Raw genomic sequence first — 19,913 nt, 5'->3', positions numbered from 1 at the left:
TTTTTTTTTTTTTTTTTTTTTTTTAAAGGCTCCGTAAAATTACAAAATAAATGGAACAGTTCATAATTGAGTAACATTCTACTCTTTGACATCCTTGACCAATCTAGTAAACTTTACATTCTTTTACTGGAGGTGCCCAAATATGCATGAGAATTGAGAACACTTTCCTGTCTTGATCAACTTTGTTGACGCATTATTTCTCATCTTTCTTTCATTAATCATGTGTCTTATTGATTCATTTTGCTGTTGAGCTTTTCCTTCAATTCACTTTGAGCTGCATACACAATCAAGTTCCATATACAGTGAAAACATACTTTATTTTCAGGATTTAAAATATGCAGAGAAATGTATTCTTTTTTATCAAGGAAATCAACTGGAACAGTTAAAATTATATGAAGTGCCTTTCATATCATTTTACTTTATTAGCAAGGTACCAATCAACAGTAGCACATGATAGCTTTTTGACATTTCTAGTTACATACCATGTGCAAGATGAATAAGATGAATTTCTTACACACACAACCTGCAGATAAGACTTCTTAGATTAGCTATTTTTATATCATAACAGTAAAACAAACAGGTACAAATTTTCTGCATCTCTTGTAAAAACTGTCATTTCTGAAAAAAGCACGTAATGGTTGTAGGCTTGGAAAACTGTCACACCCTGGAAATCCTTATCTCAGTTCATTTTCTTTGAGTGGTAGAAAATATATTTTATATTTATTTCTACTCATAGCTACAAATATTTCTTACATAGCATTCCATGGGATTGTAATTGTATAATTATTTAGAAAATGATAGTACCACGATTGTTGAACACAGGTTATGGAGTCACTGAACTGGAAACTGATTCTCTGCATCTTTGTGTGTATCATACGTTAATTATTATTTCAGTAATGTCGTAAAAATGCCACTCCATACCTTAGTTTCAAGGGATGCTTTACCACCATAGCACGTAGCACAATGTCACATGCTGATTTTTGTACTAGATATCTGTATTTTTCTTTGCTTGTAAGAAAAATAGCTCCAGTTTCATTACTATCTGTAATCACAATTTTTGTTTGTTAAAACAGAAAAGGAAAATTGACGAACCATGTATAGATCTGACACTATTCTGTGTGGAGTGGTGACGCTATAGGTGCTACTATGCGTAATAATTTTAATGTATTGCACATTGAAGATTTTACTATTGACTCACTTAGCTTTGTACATGTGTATAATACATTTGTGTGTGAGAGAGGATGACTATGTTCTTGTTATTTTAGAACTGTTATCTGTTGCCATCTGAGCATACGTGGACATTGTTATTTTGCCTCAATTCTCTTGAAGCACAAGCTTAAGTCTGTGATTTGTAAATGTAGGTGGCTGTAAGAAGAATGTTGGATCAGATCAATTTGTAACATTTATATGATGGTCGTTTTATGATACCAATTTTATTTGTATTTATAAATAAATAATTTGTGCATATAAACATTGGAATTTATGACTCCAGACATTGCTTCTGGTTCCTTCCATTGCCTACTGAAGTATACTACACTTTGTAAAGATTAGGGGAAATTTTTGGCTAAAATGGGTATGGTATAGAAGTTACTTGTTTTGCTCAATTTATTGATCTGAACAAGACTATGATCAACAGCAACAAGAAAGAACTACGTATGGGGTTGTTATTCAAGATCTGATTGTATCAGTTTGTTGTTGTGGTCTTCAGTCCAGAGACTGATTTGGTGCAGCTCTCCATGTTACTCTATCCTACCACAAGCTTCTTCATCCCCGAGTAACTGATGCAACCTACATCCTTCTGAACCTGCTTTTCATCTCTTGGTCTCCCTCTATGATTTTTACTCTCCAATACTAAATTGGTGATCCTTTGATGCCTCAGAAGGTGTCTTTGTGTTTATCATACTTTGATTATTATTTCAGTAATGTCGTAAAAATGCCACTCCATACCTTAGTTTCAAGGGATGTGTTACACCATAGCAAGTAGCACAATGTCACATGCTAATTTTTCTAGTAGATATTCTGTATTTTTCTTTGCTTGTGAGCAAGTCAGGTTGTGCCACAAATTCCTCTTCTCCCCAATTCTGTTCAGCACCTCGTCATTAGTTATGTGCTCTACCCATCTAATCTTCAGCATTCTTCTGTAGCATCTCATTTCGAAAGCTTCTATTCTCTTCTTGTCTAAACTATTTATTGTTCGTGTTTTGCTTCCATACATGGCCACACTCCATACAAATACTTTCAGAAAAGACTTCCTGACACTTAAATCTATACTTGTTCATTTCAGTTTATACTGCTATTAAATTCTGTAGGAGTGAAGGAGACCCCTCACAAACAACAACTTAGCTAGCTTTTGGAAGAAATCCTTTAACAATATGAAGTAGGAACACACGCACTCTCATCCTCTCTCTCTCTCTCTCTCTCTCTCTGTACAACGAGTGTGATGAATGTGTCCATAAGTATTTTTACTCTAGCTCATTAAAGGTTTTCTTCCAAAAGCTAGCAAAGAGTTTTCTTTGCTTTTTGTGCACCTGTCAGCAACTCATTGCCTCTGCTATTCACTCCTATAAGTAAAATGTATACATTCTACCAGAACTTTCCTTACTATATCTAATTGTTACTAGCCTTTTACCCACAGCTTCACCTGTGTAAGTATATGTTACATATACTGCACACATCTCCTCTTTCTCACTCTGTCCACCTTCTATGTCTCCCCATCACAGTGGGAGGCAGGTGGTTCTTACACCTACAGTACTTCTTTCCAGTCAGTAAAGTGTTGATGAGTACAAAGTTTAGTTTAATTGATCCAGTGGTTTAAGAGGTGTGGAACATACACACCTACACCCATTTTTATAATATACTAGCGTTTTCCGCAAGGAATCACCCACAGATGCTTTTGAAACATATATTGAATACACCTCTTCCTCCTCCTATGTATCCCCTCCTCCCCACTCCCTCTGTCTCTTCATCTCCTCCACCACTCTCTCTGTCCATTTACTCCTCCTCGTCCCTCTTTCCATCTGTGCCTCTCTCTCTTTCTTTTCTATCTGTCCACCACCCCTCTATACCTCGCACCTGCCTCATGCATCTCTCTCTCTCCTCTCCTCCCTCTGCCATTTCCCCCTACCCCTCAAACTGTTGACCCTCTCTATCCGTCCCCAGCCATAATCCTCAGCTTGTGTAAAAAAAATGAAATGAGTGAGTGGCATCGTTGGCCAGCAGGCCCATATTCAGGGAAGTTCAGCCGCCAAGTGCAAGTCTTATTTCATTCAACATCACATTGGGTGACTTGCGCACCACTGATGAGGATGAAATAATGAGGAGGACAACAAAACACCCAGTCCCCGAGCGGAAAATATCTCCAACCCGGCTGGGAATCGCACCTAGACTCGCTTGCATGGGAGGTGAGCAGGTTACCACCCAGCTAAGCAGGTGGACCAGTATGTGTAGTCCCTGCAATACAGTTCAATAAAGTAGACTAATACTACTCACACAACACACCTGTCATACAGGACAGGCTGTCCAGCAGGGGCTTGAAAATCATTTATTTGCCTATGATGTACAGATTGCCAGGCATTGCAGATGAAAAAAGCCAATACTACTACAACACAACATGCCTGTCATGCAGAACGACAGCCTACACGCCGAACCTGGAAAACTGTTTCTTGTCCCTGAAATGTAAGCCACACTGCAAAGCAGGTTGATTTGGCAGGCGGTTACTGTTCCCACACAACATGCTTGTTGTGTAGGGCAGCCTATATGCTTGGGGCTGGTAAAAAAAACATTTTTTTCTGTACCTCCGCTCCTGTTGGAGCTAAGAGGCTATAAACCCTGATACTCATGAGGCCTGCTGTTTCTGTCTGTGCCAAATCTGGTTGAAACTGTTCCAGGGGTTAGGGAGGAGATCCCAGACAGGACAGTCGTTCTCTGTCAAAACTGGCATTTCCTTACTTTATTGACTTTGAAGTTATCCAAAATCATTCATTTTTAAAGGTATCTCTGTACTATACAGCACCTCAAAACAACAAGTAAGACATTGTAGTGATAGTTAAAATGGCTATTTTTTCATTGTTATATAGTATAAGGTTTTTTTCAATTACCGTGGCGTAGTGCATCATAGATTTTTGCCTGAAGGTCATATGGTCAAAAAGTATTATCTCAATGTTACATGCTGTTTGCAGGAAGCAATATGTAAACAAAGACTGGAATTGTGGAAAAACAATTCATGGCTTTTGCATCGTGACAATGCACCTACTCATTCATCATTTGTGTGTGAGACATTTTTTGGTCGAAAACAACACAACAATCCTTCCTCAGCCACCATATTCACAGGATTTGGCCCCCTGCGACTTTTTCCTGTTCCCAGAACTAGAGAGACCTATGAAAGGAAAAAGATTTTCAATGACTGCATCTCTGCAAGACTGTACCAAAAAGTGCTTATGAGAAGTGCTTCAAGGACTGGAATAGGTGTTGGCACAAGTGTATTGTATCTGAGTAAGGGGACAACAGGAATATTGATGAATAAATAAATATTTTTTCATAAAAATATAAAGCACCTTACTTTTTAAACAAACCTCGTTCACTTGCCACACCCATATAGCAATAACTGTTTATGACTGGTTGGCCAAGCAAGCCAGTATGAGAAGGGGAGAAAAGGATTGGGAAAATTGAGAGGGGGTAGGAAAATATTGGGAGACAGGGAAGACAAGGAAACAGGTCACTCTTGGCAGCAGATGCAAAGCAAGGTTTAAGTATGGTAACTCTTTCCAAACCTGTGGGGTACAGCAGATCATTGGGTGGGGATTACAGTGTGGGAATGAGAGAAATGTAGAGCAAAATGATGCAAGAGTGGTAAAGAAGAGAGAATTGGCCAGTTGAGGATGGAGATAGTGGAGGTTTGGACTAATGGCTCCCACACACATCCCATCCATTTGGCTTGAGTCCATTTGAACTGTCTGTTTAGTTGCAGTCCAAATTAGTACACTCACAATTGAGGCCTGGGTCTGTGACTGTGAAGTGTGTAGTATGTTGAATAAATAGGAGTGGCCATGAATGAGTAGGAATTCATTAATATAGCTGCCACTGCTTTTTTTTTTTGCTGTTTATATTCCAATATCTGCCTTCCCCTATAATTTTTATCCTCTACACATTTTCTAGTACAAAGGAAGTTCTATCGCCCTCTCACTTCTTGTCACTTCTGCAGAGAATTTCAACATCCATTAAAAGCACATCTCAAACACTCCAGTTCTCTTATTTTCTGGTGACTGTATGAGGTGGATCAGTGGCTGGCACACTGGACTCACATTCAGGAGGATGACAGTTCAAATCCACGTCCAGCCATTCAGATTTCCGTTTTCCACAATTTCCCTAAATTGCTATAGGCAAAGGCCAGGATGGTTCCAATTTCCTTCATCATCTTTGAGATGTTCCGAGCCTGTGCTCCATCTCTAATGACCTTGATGTTGATGGGACATTCTAATGTTCCATATTTTTTTCTCTCACAGTCCAAGATATACTGCCACAAAATGCTGTGCTCCAAAATTCCATTCTCATAAACTACTTCCTGAAATTAAGTTTGATATTAATAGATTTCTTTTGGCCAGGAATGCCCTCTTTGAATATATAGACTGCTTTTGATGGTTTCCTTGCTTTGTGGACTATGTATTATTTTGCTTCCAAGGTATCAAGATCTCTTAACTTCATCTACTGCATAGTCATCAGTTCTTGTGTTATGTTTATCGCTAATGACATTAGTTTTGTCTTTCTTCAGTTTACTCTCAATCCATGTTCTATACTCATTAGACTGTTCATTCCATTCAACATGTCCCGTAATTTTTCTTCACTATCACAGAGAATAGCAATGTCAATTATCAGCCAAATCTCATCACTGATGTTTTTTCACCATCAATTTTAACCCCACTCCTGAATCTTTCATTCATTTCCATCATTGCTTCTTTGAGGTATGGCCTGAACAGAAGCGGCAAAAGACCACATTTCTGGGCACGCCATTTTTAATCTGAGCACTTCATTCTTGGTCTTCCAGTCTTGTTGTTTCCATTTGGTTCTTGTACATATTATATTTCATCTGACAAAACAAATGAAGCACCGAGAATGGAGGAGAAAACAAAACGAAATTTCACTGTTTGAGATGTTATGCGATGTAATTGCAGTGATTACAAAATCAAGTTAATCTTTCAAAAAACTTGGCAATATGAGCCCACTTATCAATATGGTGCTTCATGCCCACTGTATTGGATGCATGCATGAATTTGTTTGGGAAGGGTGTGTAAAGACGTTGTATCCTCCTCTGAAGAAGTTTTATCCGGTCCTCGATATCCTGGATACCTGCAAGAGGACAGAAGTAATGTCTGTCTTGATCCACACGTTCTATTGGGAACAGATCTATGGATCTTGCTGGTCACATGAGTACCTCAGTATCATGCAGACAGTTGATAGAAGTATGTGACACATGTGGATGAGCATTGTCTTAGAGAAAAATGGCACCACTGTACTTTTGTGTGAGATGTAACACAAAGATGCATGATGTACCATTATGCTGTCAGAGTTCTCTCAGTCACTACCAGCCATGACCTGTAGTCATACCCAGTGCAACCCCTCATTGTGACAGCAGGAGTAAACCGAGCGAGGTGGACCCACATTCGGGAGGATGACGGTTCATACCCGCGCCCAGCCGTCCCGATTTAGGTTTTCCGTGATTTCCCTAAATTGCTTCAGGAAAATGCCGGGATGGTTCCTTTGAAAGGGCACAGCCAACTTCCCTCCCCAACCTTCCCTAATCCGATGCCCACTGTATTGGATGCATGCATGAATTTGTTTGGGAAGGGTGTGTAAAGACGTTGTATCCTCCTCTGAAGAAGTTTTATCCGGTCCTCGATATCCTGGATACCTGCAAGAGGACAGAAGTAATGTCTGTCTTGATTCACACGTTCTATTGGGAACAGATCTATGGACCTTGCTGGTCACATGAGTACCTCAGTATCATGCAGACAGTTGATAGAAGTATGCATGAATTTGTTTGGGAAGGGTGTGTAAAGACGTTGTATCCTCCTCTGAGGAAGTTTTATCCGGTCCTCGATATCCTGGATACCTGCAAGAGGACAGAAGTAATGTCTGTCTTGATCCACACGTTCTATTGGGAACAGATCTATGGATCTTGCTGGTCACATGAGTACCTCAGTATCATGCAGACAGTTGATAGAAGTATGCATGAATTTGTTTGGGAAGGGTGTGTAAAGACGTTGTATCCTCCTCTGAGGAAGTTTTATCCGGTCCTCGATATCCTGGATACCTGCAAGAGGACAGAAGTAATGTCTGTCTTGATCCACACGTTCTATTGGGAACAGATCTATGGATCTTGCTGGTCACATGAGTACCTCAGTATCATGCAGACAGTTGATAGAAGTATGTGACACATGTGGATGAGCATTGTCTTAGAGAAAAATGGCACCACTGTACTTTTGTGTGAGATGTAACACAAAGATGCATGATGTACCATTATGCTGTCAGAGTTCTCTCAGTCACTACCAGCCATGACCTGTAGTCATACCCAGTGCAACCCCTCATTGTGACAGCAGGAGTAAACCGAGCGAGGTGGACCCACATTCGGGAGGATGACGGTTCATACCCGCGCCCAGCCGTCCCGATTTAGGTTTTCCGTGATTTCCCTAAATCGCTTCAGGAAAATGCCGGGATGGTTCCTTTGAAAGGGCACAGCCAACTTCCCTCCCCAACCTTCCCTAATCCGATGGGATCGACGACCTCGCTCTTTGGTCACCTCCCCCAAATCAACCAACCAACCAGCAGGAGTAACACTGTTCTGCCTCTCCAAAATAATGAAAGAATGGGACATCTCACTAGCCACAGTCACATTTGGCAACAATGGTCACCTGTGGTTCTGCAGAACCAAGATTCATCAGTGAACACAATATGAGACCATTCATCAGCGGTTGATGCTTCCCATTCACGGCATCACTCCAAACGTAACCATTTGTGTTGTGGTATTAGCAGCCTATGCTTGGGATGATAATCCCCTTGCCTGGCTGCTGCTGGTCTCTGACCAATGCTAATGCAGCATAATGGCACAGAGTGTTGCAGAAGTTCATTACTTGCTCTCGGATGGCAGGTGCAGATATGAAGGGGTTACAACGGGCTTGGTGCATAATACAGTGATCCTCCCTGGTGGTAGGTAGACGTGGTTGACCAGAACCTTGACAAGTACGCCTACCTTCAAATTCCTGTACACTACATCAAGCCAGTGCCAAATCCAAATGCACAACAAATCAGGATATTGCATGGTTCGACCAGCCAGCCAAATGGAGACCCACAGTAAGGCACCCTTAAAGCTATGTCAGGTGCTGATAACACTGTCTCTTATGTGTATGCAGCATTTCCATGTCCTTCACAGTGATCATTCAACTTTTAAATATAATTTCATGTCTTTTTCTAACTAATCTTCCCACCCCCAAAAAGAGAGTGGGGGAGGCAACTTACTACATTTCCGTTGTTTCTGCAGTAACATGGTAGCATCAGGCATGATGTTTTAGTTGATTACATCTTTACTACTAACTCTATTTGCAAGACAGTTTGCAGACAATGTCCATACATACCATTGAATGTAGCTGCAAAATTATATTATTGTACGACGCATAGTTCGAGAGATAAGATGCCATAAACATTTAGATGTGTGAAAAACTAGATTGTGCTTAAAATCGACTTTAAATTACTCAGTTTATATTGATCCAGTGTTTTGTAATGAGAACACTTAGTGAATTAGAACACACTTTTAAGCATAATTTTAACCTTCACTAAGCTTTTTCTTGCTTACATGCTTAAAGGCAAATATTTAACACATTAACTTGTTTCTAAAGTAATGTTTGAAGCCATTTTTACCTGCAAGTTTGATTCTTTAAAGAATCAGTAGTTCACTGGTATACCCTATCAGGCCTGGTAAAACCACTAAACATAAACAACACTAATGCACTCTAGTGGCTTTTCAACTTGTCATAGAGAATTGCAGCTCTAATCGTTTCCGTACACAAAATTACTTTGACTTCAGACCGCATGTTCTGGATGCTTCGCTTGTCTTGTCAGGAAATGTATACAGCCCATCTTTTCCTATAGCTTGCTATTATTTTTCCCAGAATTTAGAACTTTTTGCAGTATTTACAGTGTTGAACACTTTTTCTAGTTTGACAAGTCTATGAACATGTCTTGATTTTTCTTAAATCCTGCTTCCATTATCAAGTGCAATGTCAGTGCTGCTTTGCTGGTGCCTTTACCTTTCTGGAAGCCAAACTGATGATGATGGTGGTCATCATCAGAAATGTGTTACACAACAACTGTGTCAGATGTTTAAATTCAACATGAAGTTATATCAGAATTTATTGCTACTTTCCTCTCTGTCAAAACTATTATTTCAACAATGAAAATAATCAATTATTGATAATATAATGTAATATATTATTGATGATATTTTTATCTATCCATTTACATTAAAACTTTTACTTTGTACCACACCATTTTTGCTCCATCCCCACTCAAATTTGATGGATGGGTCCATCCTCCAGGAGTGCATTCACACATTTATAGGAACTTACATTTTATGGACACTGAACACTCTTGGCAAACTGACCAGAGCCTGCACATGAACACCTTCCAGTTATGTTCTGACTTTGCATCTTGCCCCTCCATCAAGGTTGTACCTCGTACATCACTCTTTTAAACGACTCTGAAGGCTCTTCCCTATTAAAGGTTGCTGCTTGTTCTACTGAGTTCATCTTAATTCAGGGATTACTTGTTTTATTTTCAATAAACCTAATAATATTTTTCATGACAGAAAATAGCTCCTTTCGTCAGATAGACACAAACTGATAAAATCACCAACTGACATTAAAGTACGATTAAAATTTAGATTGGTATGTGACGTAGGAAACTTAGCTAGGGCACAAAGATTGTATGTTACTCTAACTCACGAAAACAATCGGGTCGCCATGCATCAGAATATTGTCATTTTTCCACACCATTTAACAATAAGCATTTACTCTATTTCATTTACTCTCACACTATCCATGAAATCAAGTGGAAACGTTCACATGCCTATTAACCCTTTCATTACGAGCACCGTATTTAGCCAGCATCCACGCATTGCTCTGTGTGTACGTGCTCTGTAGTCTGCCAGAGTCCACACGATGCTTTATATGTTCAAGAGCCGTATTTAGCAGACATCCACACACTGATCTGTGTTTACGAGAGCCGCAGTTTGCCGGCATCCACATGCTGACGTGTGTGTGAACAAGCAACGTATATAGACAGCATTAGCATAAATCTTTCTTCAAGCATTACAGGACACTGGAAAACAGTTATTAATTTTTTCAAGGTTCGTAACATTCATTTGAAAATTATATTTGTAGCTACGTTTAGTTTGTTTTATAAAATATTTTACCTCCCTTTCAGAATGCTACAGAGGAGGTCAAAAAGAATTCTATTCGCTAACGGACTAACTGATGCAGAAAATGAAAATCAACATATTGTTACATCACCTACAAAAACTAAGAAAAGAAGATCTGTACGTAGTACTTCAGAAGCAGAAGTGGAGAATATTGAACCCGTTAACAGTGACTGTGAAATATGGATATCAAAAATATTCGTGCCTCAAATACATAAATTTGCACAGAAAGTTCAGGGATTAAAGTAAACATAACTCGATCACCGAACATCTTAGATTACATTCAGCTTTTCATCTCTGAAGCTCTCACAGAGTTAATTGCAAATGAAACAAATCGCTATTGGTCTTGAAAATATAATATTAACATAAACAATTCAAAAGGAACTGGAGTAGCCAAACTATACTTTTTTTTTTTTTGGGCCATATCATTTTTAATAACGCACAACAAGAAATTATCTATAGTAGTGTGTTGGAGTAAACACAAACTTCTGCATAGCGATATTTCTGGAGAAGTAATGGCTAGAGCCTGCTATTTCAAATGATTACAAATGCTACATTTCTACCATGATGCTGGTTCTGCCAATGATTAGTCAGTCATTTCAATCATTACAAAAGCTATGCATAGGCGAAAGTTTACTGTTATATAAAGGGCGCCTGCCTTTCAAACAATACATCCTGTCAAAAAGAAACAGATTTGGGATAAAATCTTTTGTTCTCAGTGACTGTGAGACAGGATTTGTACAAGATTTAATTGTTTATGCCAGATCATCTACCCTGGTGGATACCAAAAATAAGGATATTGGAAAGTTGTGAGCAATAGTTGAAGCACTTACAAAGCCCTATTTTGGAAAGGGCCATGTCGTTTATGTAGATAATTGGTATTCCAGTCCAGTTTTATTTAGAATGCTACACAATAATTGTACAAATGTCTGTGGGACTATGAGAAAGGGAAGGAAAGGAATGCTTAAAATTGATGAACGATTCAAAAGAGAACAGGCAATCTCTCAGTCATGCAAAAATTTAATACTCATAAAGTGGATGGATAAGAAAGAGGTTTGCATGCTTTCTACCATGCCCTCGGATGAATTTGATGTAGTAATCAAGCAATCAAGCACGGCGGGAAAAAAGTTATCCAAAAACTTGTATGCATATTGTAAACAAGGACCTGAGCTAGATAATACTTCTTATAGAGCTTATCTAAAATGTAAAAAAATCTACAAAGACAAACTGTCCTTGGCCAAAAAACAAGCATGTGAACATTACATTGAAAGTGCTCCCAACAAATGTAAAGCAGCATGGGATATCATCAACCAATATAATTCACAAACCCATACACAAGATGCAATGCTGGTCCCAGAAGAAGTAAATAATTACTTCCTAACCTCAGTGAGTGAGCTGAAAAACAAAATCAAGCAAAATGGCACTTGTGCACTAGATCATCTTTGTGCTGTGTCCCATAGTATGTATACTTTCCACTGGAATGTTGTCACCCCAGAGGATATTGTAAAAGCTGTGGCAAGGTTCACCAACTCCAAAAGTATGGACTGTTATTGGTTTTCTAATTATCTAATGAAAAAAATAATACACCTTATCTGTCAACCTCTTTCTTTTATTTTTAATATGTGTTTAGAATCTGGAGTTTTCCCAGATGCACTCAAAACTGCTAAAGTAATACCGGTCTTTAAAAAGGGAGATAAGCATCTGCCCCAAAACTATCGACCAGTTTCTATTGTCCCAATTTTCTCTAAGGTTTTTGAATATGTAATGTACAGTCAACTAAATAACTATTTTGATAAGCATGATCTCCTCTCCAACAGACAATTTTCATATCAGCATGGTAAAAACACCACTACTGCTGTCACTGAAGTTGTTAACCAGGTGTTAACTGCATTCGAAAATAAGGATCTAGTGTCAGTCGTACTGTGCGATCTTAGCAAAGCCTTCGACTGCATACCATCTAACACCCTACTTGCAAAACTGGAATTTTATGGCATACACAAACCATCTTTGGATGTAATCGAATCATACTTAAGTAACAGGAGACAGTATGTATCAATTAAAAATAGATGCTCCTCGCTGAAGGAAGTTCGGACTGGAGTGCCTCAGGGCTCGGTCCTAGGTCCTTTTCTGTTTATCATTGCAATTAATGACTTACCTTACCATGTAGGAGCAAATTCAGTTGTGTGTTATGCAGATGATACAACGTTGCTCAATACACACCATGACACAACAGAACTGCATCAGCCAACACAGGAAAAACTAAAACTAGTAATGGATTGGTTTTCTTCTAATGAACTCCTGTGTAATCCTGATAAAACACAAGAGCTAATTCTGGGTTTAACTACAGCTGTTGAAAGCAAATCAATAAAATTATTAGGATTCCACATTGACTCAAAATTAAACTGGGAGGAACACATTAGCCATATCTGCAAGAGAATAGCAAGAGTGTGTTATCTCATCTGGAGACTGACAGATATAGTCACTGATGAGTATCTAAAGGTGGTATATTTTGGCCTCTTTCAGTCACACATTTCCTACGGCATATTGTTATGGGGACATTCTTGCTTTGTCAGTGAAATTCTGAAAATTCAAAAAAAAAAAAAAGTAATCAGAATAATAAGCAAAGCTAAGCCCAAGGAACACTGCCATCCCCTCTTTATCAAGCACATGATATTAACTGTGGTGAATCTATACATCTACACAGCCCTGCTTTATGTCAAAAGCAACTTAAATGATTCGAGACCAGAGAGAACATACATCCCCACAACACCAGAGGCAAACTGGACTTTGACATACCAAGACACAGACTCACAAAGACTGCAAACTCACACAAAATAATGAGTTTAAAACTCTTCAATAAACTTCCAGCATCTGCTCGGTCACTGACCAATAATATTTTCAAACGTAAGGTTTATGACTGGCTTCTCAAACACCCATTTTATAAGATAACAGAATATTTTGAAATAAGCATTGATATTAGTATATAAGAATATTCCTAAAAGAAAAGGAATTAAATTGTAAAAACTTTACTGTAAAGTTGTTGTTAATTGTATATTTAATGTTCAGACCTATTCCGCTGTAAGTGGTCAATGGTGAATAAACTGAATACTGAATCATAATAGTTCAATGGGTGCAGTTGATGAAGCTGACATGGGTATAAGCAGTGAGGAATCAACACGCAAATCTCTGAAATGGTATCACAAATATTTCTTTCACTTGATGGACATTTGTGTGTGGAATGCCTATTGCCTTATAAAAACAAAAGGAAAGAACCGGTATCCAAGGCAAAATTTCAATTGCATTTAATTCGGGAAATACCAGAAAAGTATCACCGAAGTATAGAATGTCAACATTCAACAGGCAATAATCATCCACTTAGATTAACAGAAAGACATTTTTCTTTGGTTTACAAATCAGTAGGAAGAAATCGAAATAGCAGGTGCATCATTTGGAGTGAAGACGAGAATCTAAGTGTGAGTGTAAAAACTGTAATGTGGGTCTGTGTGTTGACCCTTGTTTTCAAATTTATCACACTGAATTACTTTATTAAGAATCTTTTGAATGATCCTAAATTGGATTTTTATTTATAATACTTGTAAAATATCCAAATATATTGTTATGTAAAACCTAAATAAGGTAACCTGCACATCAGTTTACTGACATGAAATGTGCACAGTTCACGGCACACTGCACCCATCAGTGCAGCGTTCAGTGGTGCCACTGCAGCAGAGCAGACGGCCATAACGAATGTACTTGAATTTGCAATTTTCCCCAAGAAAATCTGTCACAGAAGATTATGATAAGTCAATATTTATCCTCAAGAGAGAAAATTCAAAGTGACACAGAAGACACATAAAAAAGAAGAAAAAATTAACCTAGTTTAAAATCTGTTAGTTCTTTTCTCAGAGATGAAGAATCTTCATCACCCCTTGCCTTAGGGCCCTCTCAAAATTAACCTAGTTTAAAATTTGTTGGTTCCTTTCTCAGAGAGGAAGAATCTTCATCACCCCTCACCTTAGGGTCCTCTCAATCTGTTGGCTACGTGACCCAGGTTCCAAAAGCTAGCATAGTTCATTTTTTTACTTTCTTGTGTCTCTATTGTCTGTATGTAGAATTCTGCCTCTGTAAGGTAAGTACTGGCCAGCCATAGTTTTCTTGTAATGATATAATTATCACAAGTAAATTTTCCTTCTGATAAAATTGCAATCATTATCAGTTATATTCTAAGTGAAAAGATGGTAATCTGTCCTTTAACTATATTTACTTAAGGAAAACAAACAGGAGATTGTGTATCTCATTTATTACTGCTTTTTAATACACTAACAACAGTACAAGTCCATTACAACCTCTCAATACTGCTGATTCATGAGAGAAAGAAACCACACATAACAAGGTAAAACATTTATTATAACCAAAATCAATTTTAAAATATTAACGCTATACATATGATACAAAACAATATTTTAGTCTTTCAGACGAGCAACATTTTTAAATTCTACATTATAAACAAGAGCAGCAACACTATCATACAAGGTACTTGAACTAGGTACCCTTAGCAACATGTTTCCAAGTGATGCATTCACTATTTATGTAAGCCCATGTAAAATCTTACTTTTTTTTACAGATAGATTCAAACATATGTTCCCTGCGTACAGAAACAGAAAACTGTGTACGAAGTCAGTATTTCTTCCGTGCAAAAACATCTTTCCCAGATGCCTTTATTTTCTGTTGATAAATCAGGCCTGAATTTGCTGAAACAAGCAATATAACATAGTCTAAGTAAATAAATTTTTAAATAAGACACTGTCTTACAATGACTCACTTTTAATAAAACATTTCTTACCAGGTTCTCTCTTATGGCGATTTCCAAACATCATGTTCTGGCGGAATTCAGCTGCTTTCTGCGCTGCTGACTTAGAAACATTTATCACTTTATCATAGGACATGATACCAAATTTTGTTGAAGCACTGCTCTTCAGTGGAATGTAATCAAGAGTAGTTGGTTTCTTGAAGCTCTGAGAATCTGTAATTAGAAGATGTAGCAAAATTTTGAGTCATATAATGCAATAAGACCTCATTAATGGAATGGGTAAACCAATAAAGCAATTCACTAATGGAAAACAATATGGGGTGGGGAGAGGGGGAGGGGACACAAACACTAACACACAATAGCCTGTGGGATCATTAACAAGAGCTATGGACGAATAACTTTCAGAGTATCGTTTGTATTAAAAACATATCATATACCATGTGTGTCAGGTTTTAAGACAGTCCAAAAAAATTTTAATTAATCCTTGAAATCCAAGCTTATCTGATCTGACACATTTCAAGGCTGGAAACTGGAATTTCTTGTCCATATCTGTTCACTTAATTTGTTTTTCTTTCTTTATAAGGTCAACAAAGGAATCAGTTATAACTATCATTATTCATGTAGAAAAATTACTGTACAAAATATTTGTTAGTTAATATATTCATAAAGCATACTCCTGTTTCTGTTTCCTGCAGAGGTTCTTGGTGTAATTGATAATGATTTTTCAGAACTCTAACACTGACTGCTTAGTTACTTCACATGCCCTGATAAATGCAGCCATGCTACATCATAAGATAGGAGAATTTCAGGATCAATTGGATCAATCTTTCCATTGTGCATGGACTACAACAGCTAGATACAGTACTGATGTCAAACAAGAGTATCTGAATTGGTCAGTTAGTTCACTAGCACTACTTTTTAAAGTTTCTGTGAGAGTTTGTGGACCGCTTTGTCAGAAGATGATAGTAACACCGCAGTCACTGGCATGCTAAACAGCACGATTTTCTCAGACTTCTCCCAAAGGCATACAGATTATTTTCAATTAAACCCAATACACCACGTGCAACAAATTAAACCCACTACACCATCTGCAACACTACCCAAGCTAAAGTCTGGACCATTATGTGATCATCCAATAACTGGAGTGCAAAGTTTTTGTTAACCATTATGCCTTTTGTGTTCTTGTGGACACATATCCATAGCAACTTTCATCCCCTAACAAATATTTTTTTATGTCTAAGCAAGAAGTAAAATACCAATTTTCATAAATTTAGATTTAATTCTTTTTAATATAATTTTTTTTTTTTCAAAATTTCTTTTCCCTACTGCACTACCTCAAGCGTCAAGTTTCCAGGAACACTGAAACACATATTTTTTTGTCTTTTTATTTCTAACTAAGAAGTCAAATGTCAGTTGTTACAGATGTTTGGACAACATGGTTATGGATTAACAGCGATTAATATAAATTAACTTAGTATTAAGATAAGAGTCTTGATCGCGTTTTTTATTTATTACTTAATACTAAGTTATTATAGATGTCACCTTAAAAACTTTTAGTAGTTCTTTAGTAATTATTTATTAAAAAATCTTTCAACCACTACTTTATCCCTTAGTGGCTGAATTTCAAAAAATACTGAACCTTTTTTTTAATTTTCTGACTGAGAAAACGGTTTTCATACATAAAGCTTCAAAATTCCGCTAATAGTGACTTACTTTCAAAAAGTCTTTCATCCCATACTTCATCCCATGTAGGAGTGGAATTTCAGACAATTCCTTCTTAAACACTGTCTACAGTATAAGATCCACACCCTCTTCAAACTTTAAGTTTCTATCCTTTGCGGTTTGGCCTGGGAGATGATGAGTAAGTGAATCAGTTTGAGCCTATTTCAACCCCTTAGGGCTTGAATTTCCAAAAACAGTGACATGCATATGCTTTATTTCCAACAGAGAACCCAAATACAAATTTTTATATATCTAGCTGCAAAAATGCTTGCACAATTTCCATGAAAACTTTTATCCCCCCCCTTTCACCCCCCCCCCTTCCCCCCTGGGTTGAATTTCCAGAAACAATGGTAATATGTTTTTGTTGTTGTTGTTGTTTTTTTTTTTTTTTTAATTTCTGAAAAACAAAATTTAAATTTTCATACATTTAGCTTTAAAAATGCTGACATCAAATACCTATGTTCATATGTAGCTTTAAAAATACTTTGGTAGTTCTTTAATAATGATATATTTACAAAAAAAGCATTCACCACTATTTCACCCTCAAAAAGTCAAATTTCCAAAAATGCTGAAACACATTTCTTTATTTCTGACCAACAAACCAAATATCAATTTTTAGAGTTCTAAATTTGAAGTTTGATCCTTAGCAGTTTGAGCTAGGCAATGACGATTCGGTCAGACAGGGCAGGACAATGCTTTATGTATATATGATATGAATAACAGTTATAAAGATGTAGGACATCCTTTTCATGACTGGTGCCCTGGGATTGCCACCACCCAATCTTAAGATATCTGGCTTTTTCGTTATACCATTTCATTTCTTGGTGGAAATTTGTTCATAGCCATGGAACATGGTATTGTTGTGAATCATCAGTCAACCGCTAACCCTTACTGCTCATCCCACCCAATGAACCTCATTTTGCTGCTGCTTTTCTGGTAATGTTTCTGTTTTTGTTGTAGGCATCACATCTTAAATACGACCTTCGGATAATGAACTGGACAATGGCTGACCTTTCAGAATAAGGTTTAGAATACCATTGTTCTCAGTTATGCTTCACTGAAGTATGTTATGTGTATGATTTTAAGATTATCATAAAAAAATTCTGTTGAACACAAAGAGTAAGCTGAAGTTACAAGCTTACTCATATTCCACTTACAGTTGTAAGTTCCCTATTGGAAATGATATTTACATCCATTCTTGCCAAGTTGTGTGTGTGTGTGTGTGTGTGTGTGTGTGTGTGTGTGTGTGTGTGTGTGTGTGTGTGTGTGAGGGGGGGGAGGGGGGGGAGAGGGGGGGGGAGGGGGGAGAGGGGGGGGGGGAGGGAGGGAAAGGGAGTGGGGAGGGAGAGAGAGAGGGAGAGAGGGAGAGAGAGAGGGAGAGAGGGAGGGAGGGAGGGAGGGAGGGAGGGAGGGAGAGAGAGAGAGAGAGCGAGAGCGAGAGAGAGCGAGAGAGAGAGAGAGAGCGAGAGCGAGAGCGAGAGAGAGAGAGAGAGAGCGAGAGCGAGAGAGAGAGAGAGAGAGAGAGAGAGAGAGAGAGAGAGAGAGGTGGGGATGGGGTGGGGGGTGGGGAATAGAGGGGGCAGAATTTGTTTGGCTATGATAGTAGACACTAGACAGAAAGATTCCACATCGACAAATTACACATAAAAAATTGTTCATACTCAGTAGCTGCATGCTGCACAAATTTTCTTTTAGAGCTTCATTTGAGAGCTACAAAGTAAGTGGCTGACAGTAGAGTTCTTACACTTTCTGAATAGAAAATATTCACGGATCTGAAAGCACATGATGGTATAAGGCCATCAGACAACACCAACAAGTACAACTAATACTCCTCCAGTGGTTAGAATGACAGGGAGTTGGTTTCCATTCTAAGAAAATCATATTAATCAGTAGAAAGTCACACCTAAATTAAGATGATGTAAAACAGGGTTGTATGAATAGAGTCACATGTATCAATGAGCCAAAAGCTGAGAAATTCAAAACTATTAATTATGAATTGCTCTTAATTAGCCTCAAAAATTGCAAATGGAAATTAAAGATAAATAGCATGTGAGACAAGATGAGAAACTTAAGTGAGGAAGGGTGGAATGGAGAGGTAAGGGATGCTGAAACCAGGATAACTACACTACAAAACATAGCCAGTGACAAAGTTCTGCCCCATGGATCAAAAACTTAGCATAAAGTTAATAATGATAACCTACTTGTCGTGCATGATCCTTTAGAAAGGAAAAATAAAATGAATAAATTCACTAACAAACAATCCTTACCTGATGGTTCATCACTCTGTTCGCTGCTGGGAAGCACAACCTTCTTGCGTTTCTTTTGTATGGAAGTAACATTATTATTAATTCCATTTTCCTCTGTCTTTTCAGAAAGTGTCACTTTCATTGTGGTAGGGGCTTTCTCTGAAAGACGTTCAAGTAATTCATCTGGTAATCTTTTTGTTAAACCATTGCTTATACCAGTGTGATGCTGTAAAGACAATAAACATGGTTTGTTAATTACTTTGATGATGAAGAAACCACAAGAAAGGTTAGTAACAACAAATTTTAAAGGGAGCAAAGAACCATTTTCCCTGACTTGATTATGATACTGCTTTTTACAGTAACAAACCTGGCCATACAGCATAGTTTCATAGCAACAACTTTTATGTCAGATATAATGTTATTACAACTGCATATTTAAATGGATCATGAGCTTATTATCCAATAAAATCTACTGGTGTCTGCACGGATGGCAAATTCAATCGCTGTTAAGACAAGAGGCAAAGAACATGTAGTGTTTTGTTATCAAATTGCTGTAAACATCTGTGTTATATAACATATATTGTAGCTGCTCAAATCCAAGATGTTATAAACTGATATACTGTTACCTAGGTTCCCCTAAACACTTAATAGAATGAGATCTTTCAGGGTAAAA

General features: G+C 37.8%; 1 protein-coding gene across 3 annotated transcripts in view; it reads right to left on the bottom strand.

Moving 5' to 3' along the window:
* Positions 1–14,745: 14,745 nt before the first annotated feature.
* Positions 14,746–19,913, bottom strand: part of LOC124608711 (SAFB-like transcription modulator) — a 167,987-nt gene continuing 162,819 nt past the window's right edge. For all 3 annotated transcript variants that reach the window (XM_047140009.1, XM_047140010.1, XM_047140011.1), the window contains 3 exons: positions 19,262–19,466; positions 15,306–15,485; positions 14,746–15,213 (listed from right to left, as the gene is read on the bottom strand). In XM_047140009.1, the coding sequence (XP_046995965.1) occupies positions 15,140–15,213; positions 15,306–15,485; positions 19,262–19,466 (459 nt within the window). In that variant the 3' untranslated portion in view covers positions 14,746–15,139. The remainder of the gene's footprint in view (positions 15,214–15,305; positions 15,486–19,261; positions 19,467–19,913) is intronic.

The sequence above is a fragment of the Schistocerca americana genome, chromosome 1 (genome assembly GCF_021461395.2).
Source record: "Schistocerca americana isolate TAMUIC-IGC-003095 chromosome 1, iqSchAmer2.1, whole genome shotgun sequence".
NCBI classification, from domain to species: Eukaryota; Metazoa; Arthropoda; class Insecta; order Orthoptera; family Acrididae; genus Schistocerca; species Schistocerca americana.
Note: the sequence above shows the minus strand (reverse complement) of the source record. Positions and strands in the feature narration are given on the sequence as shown.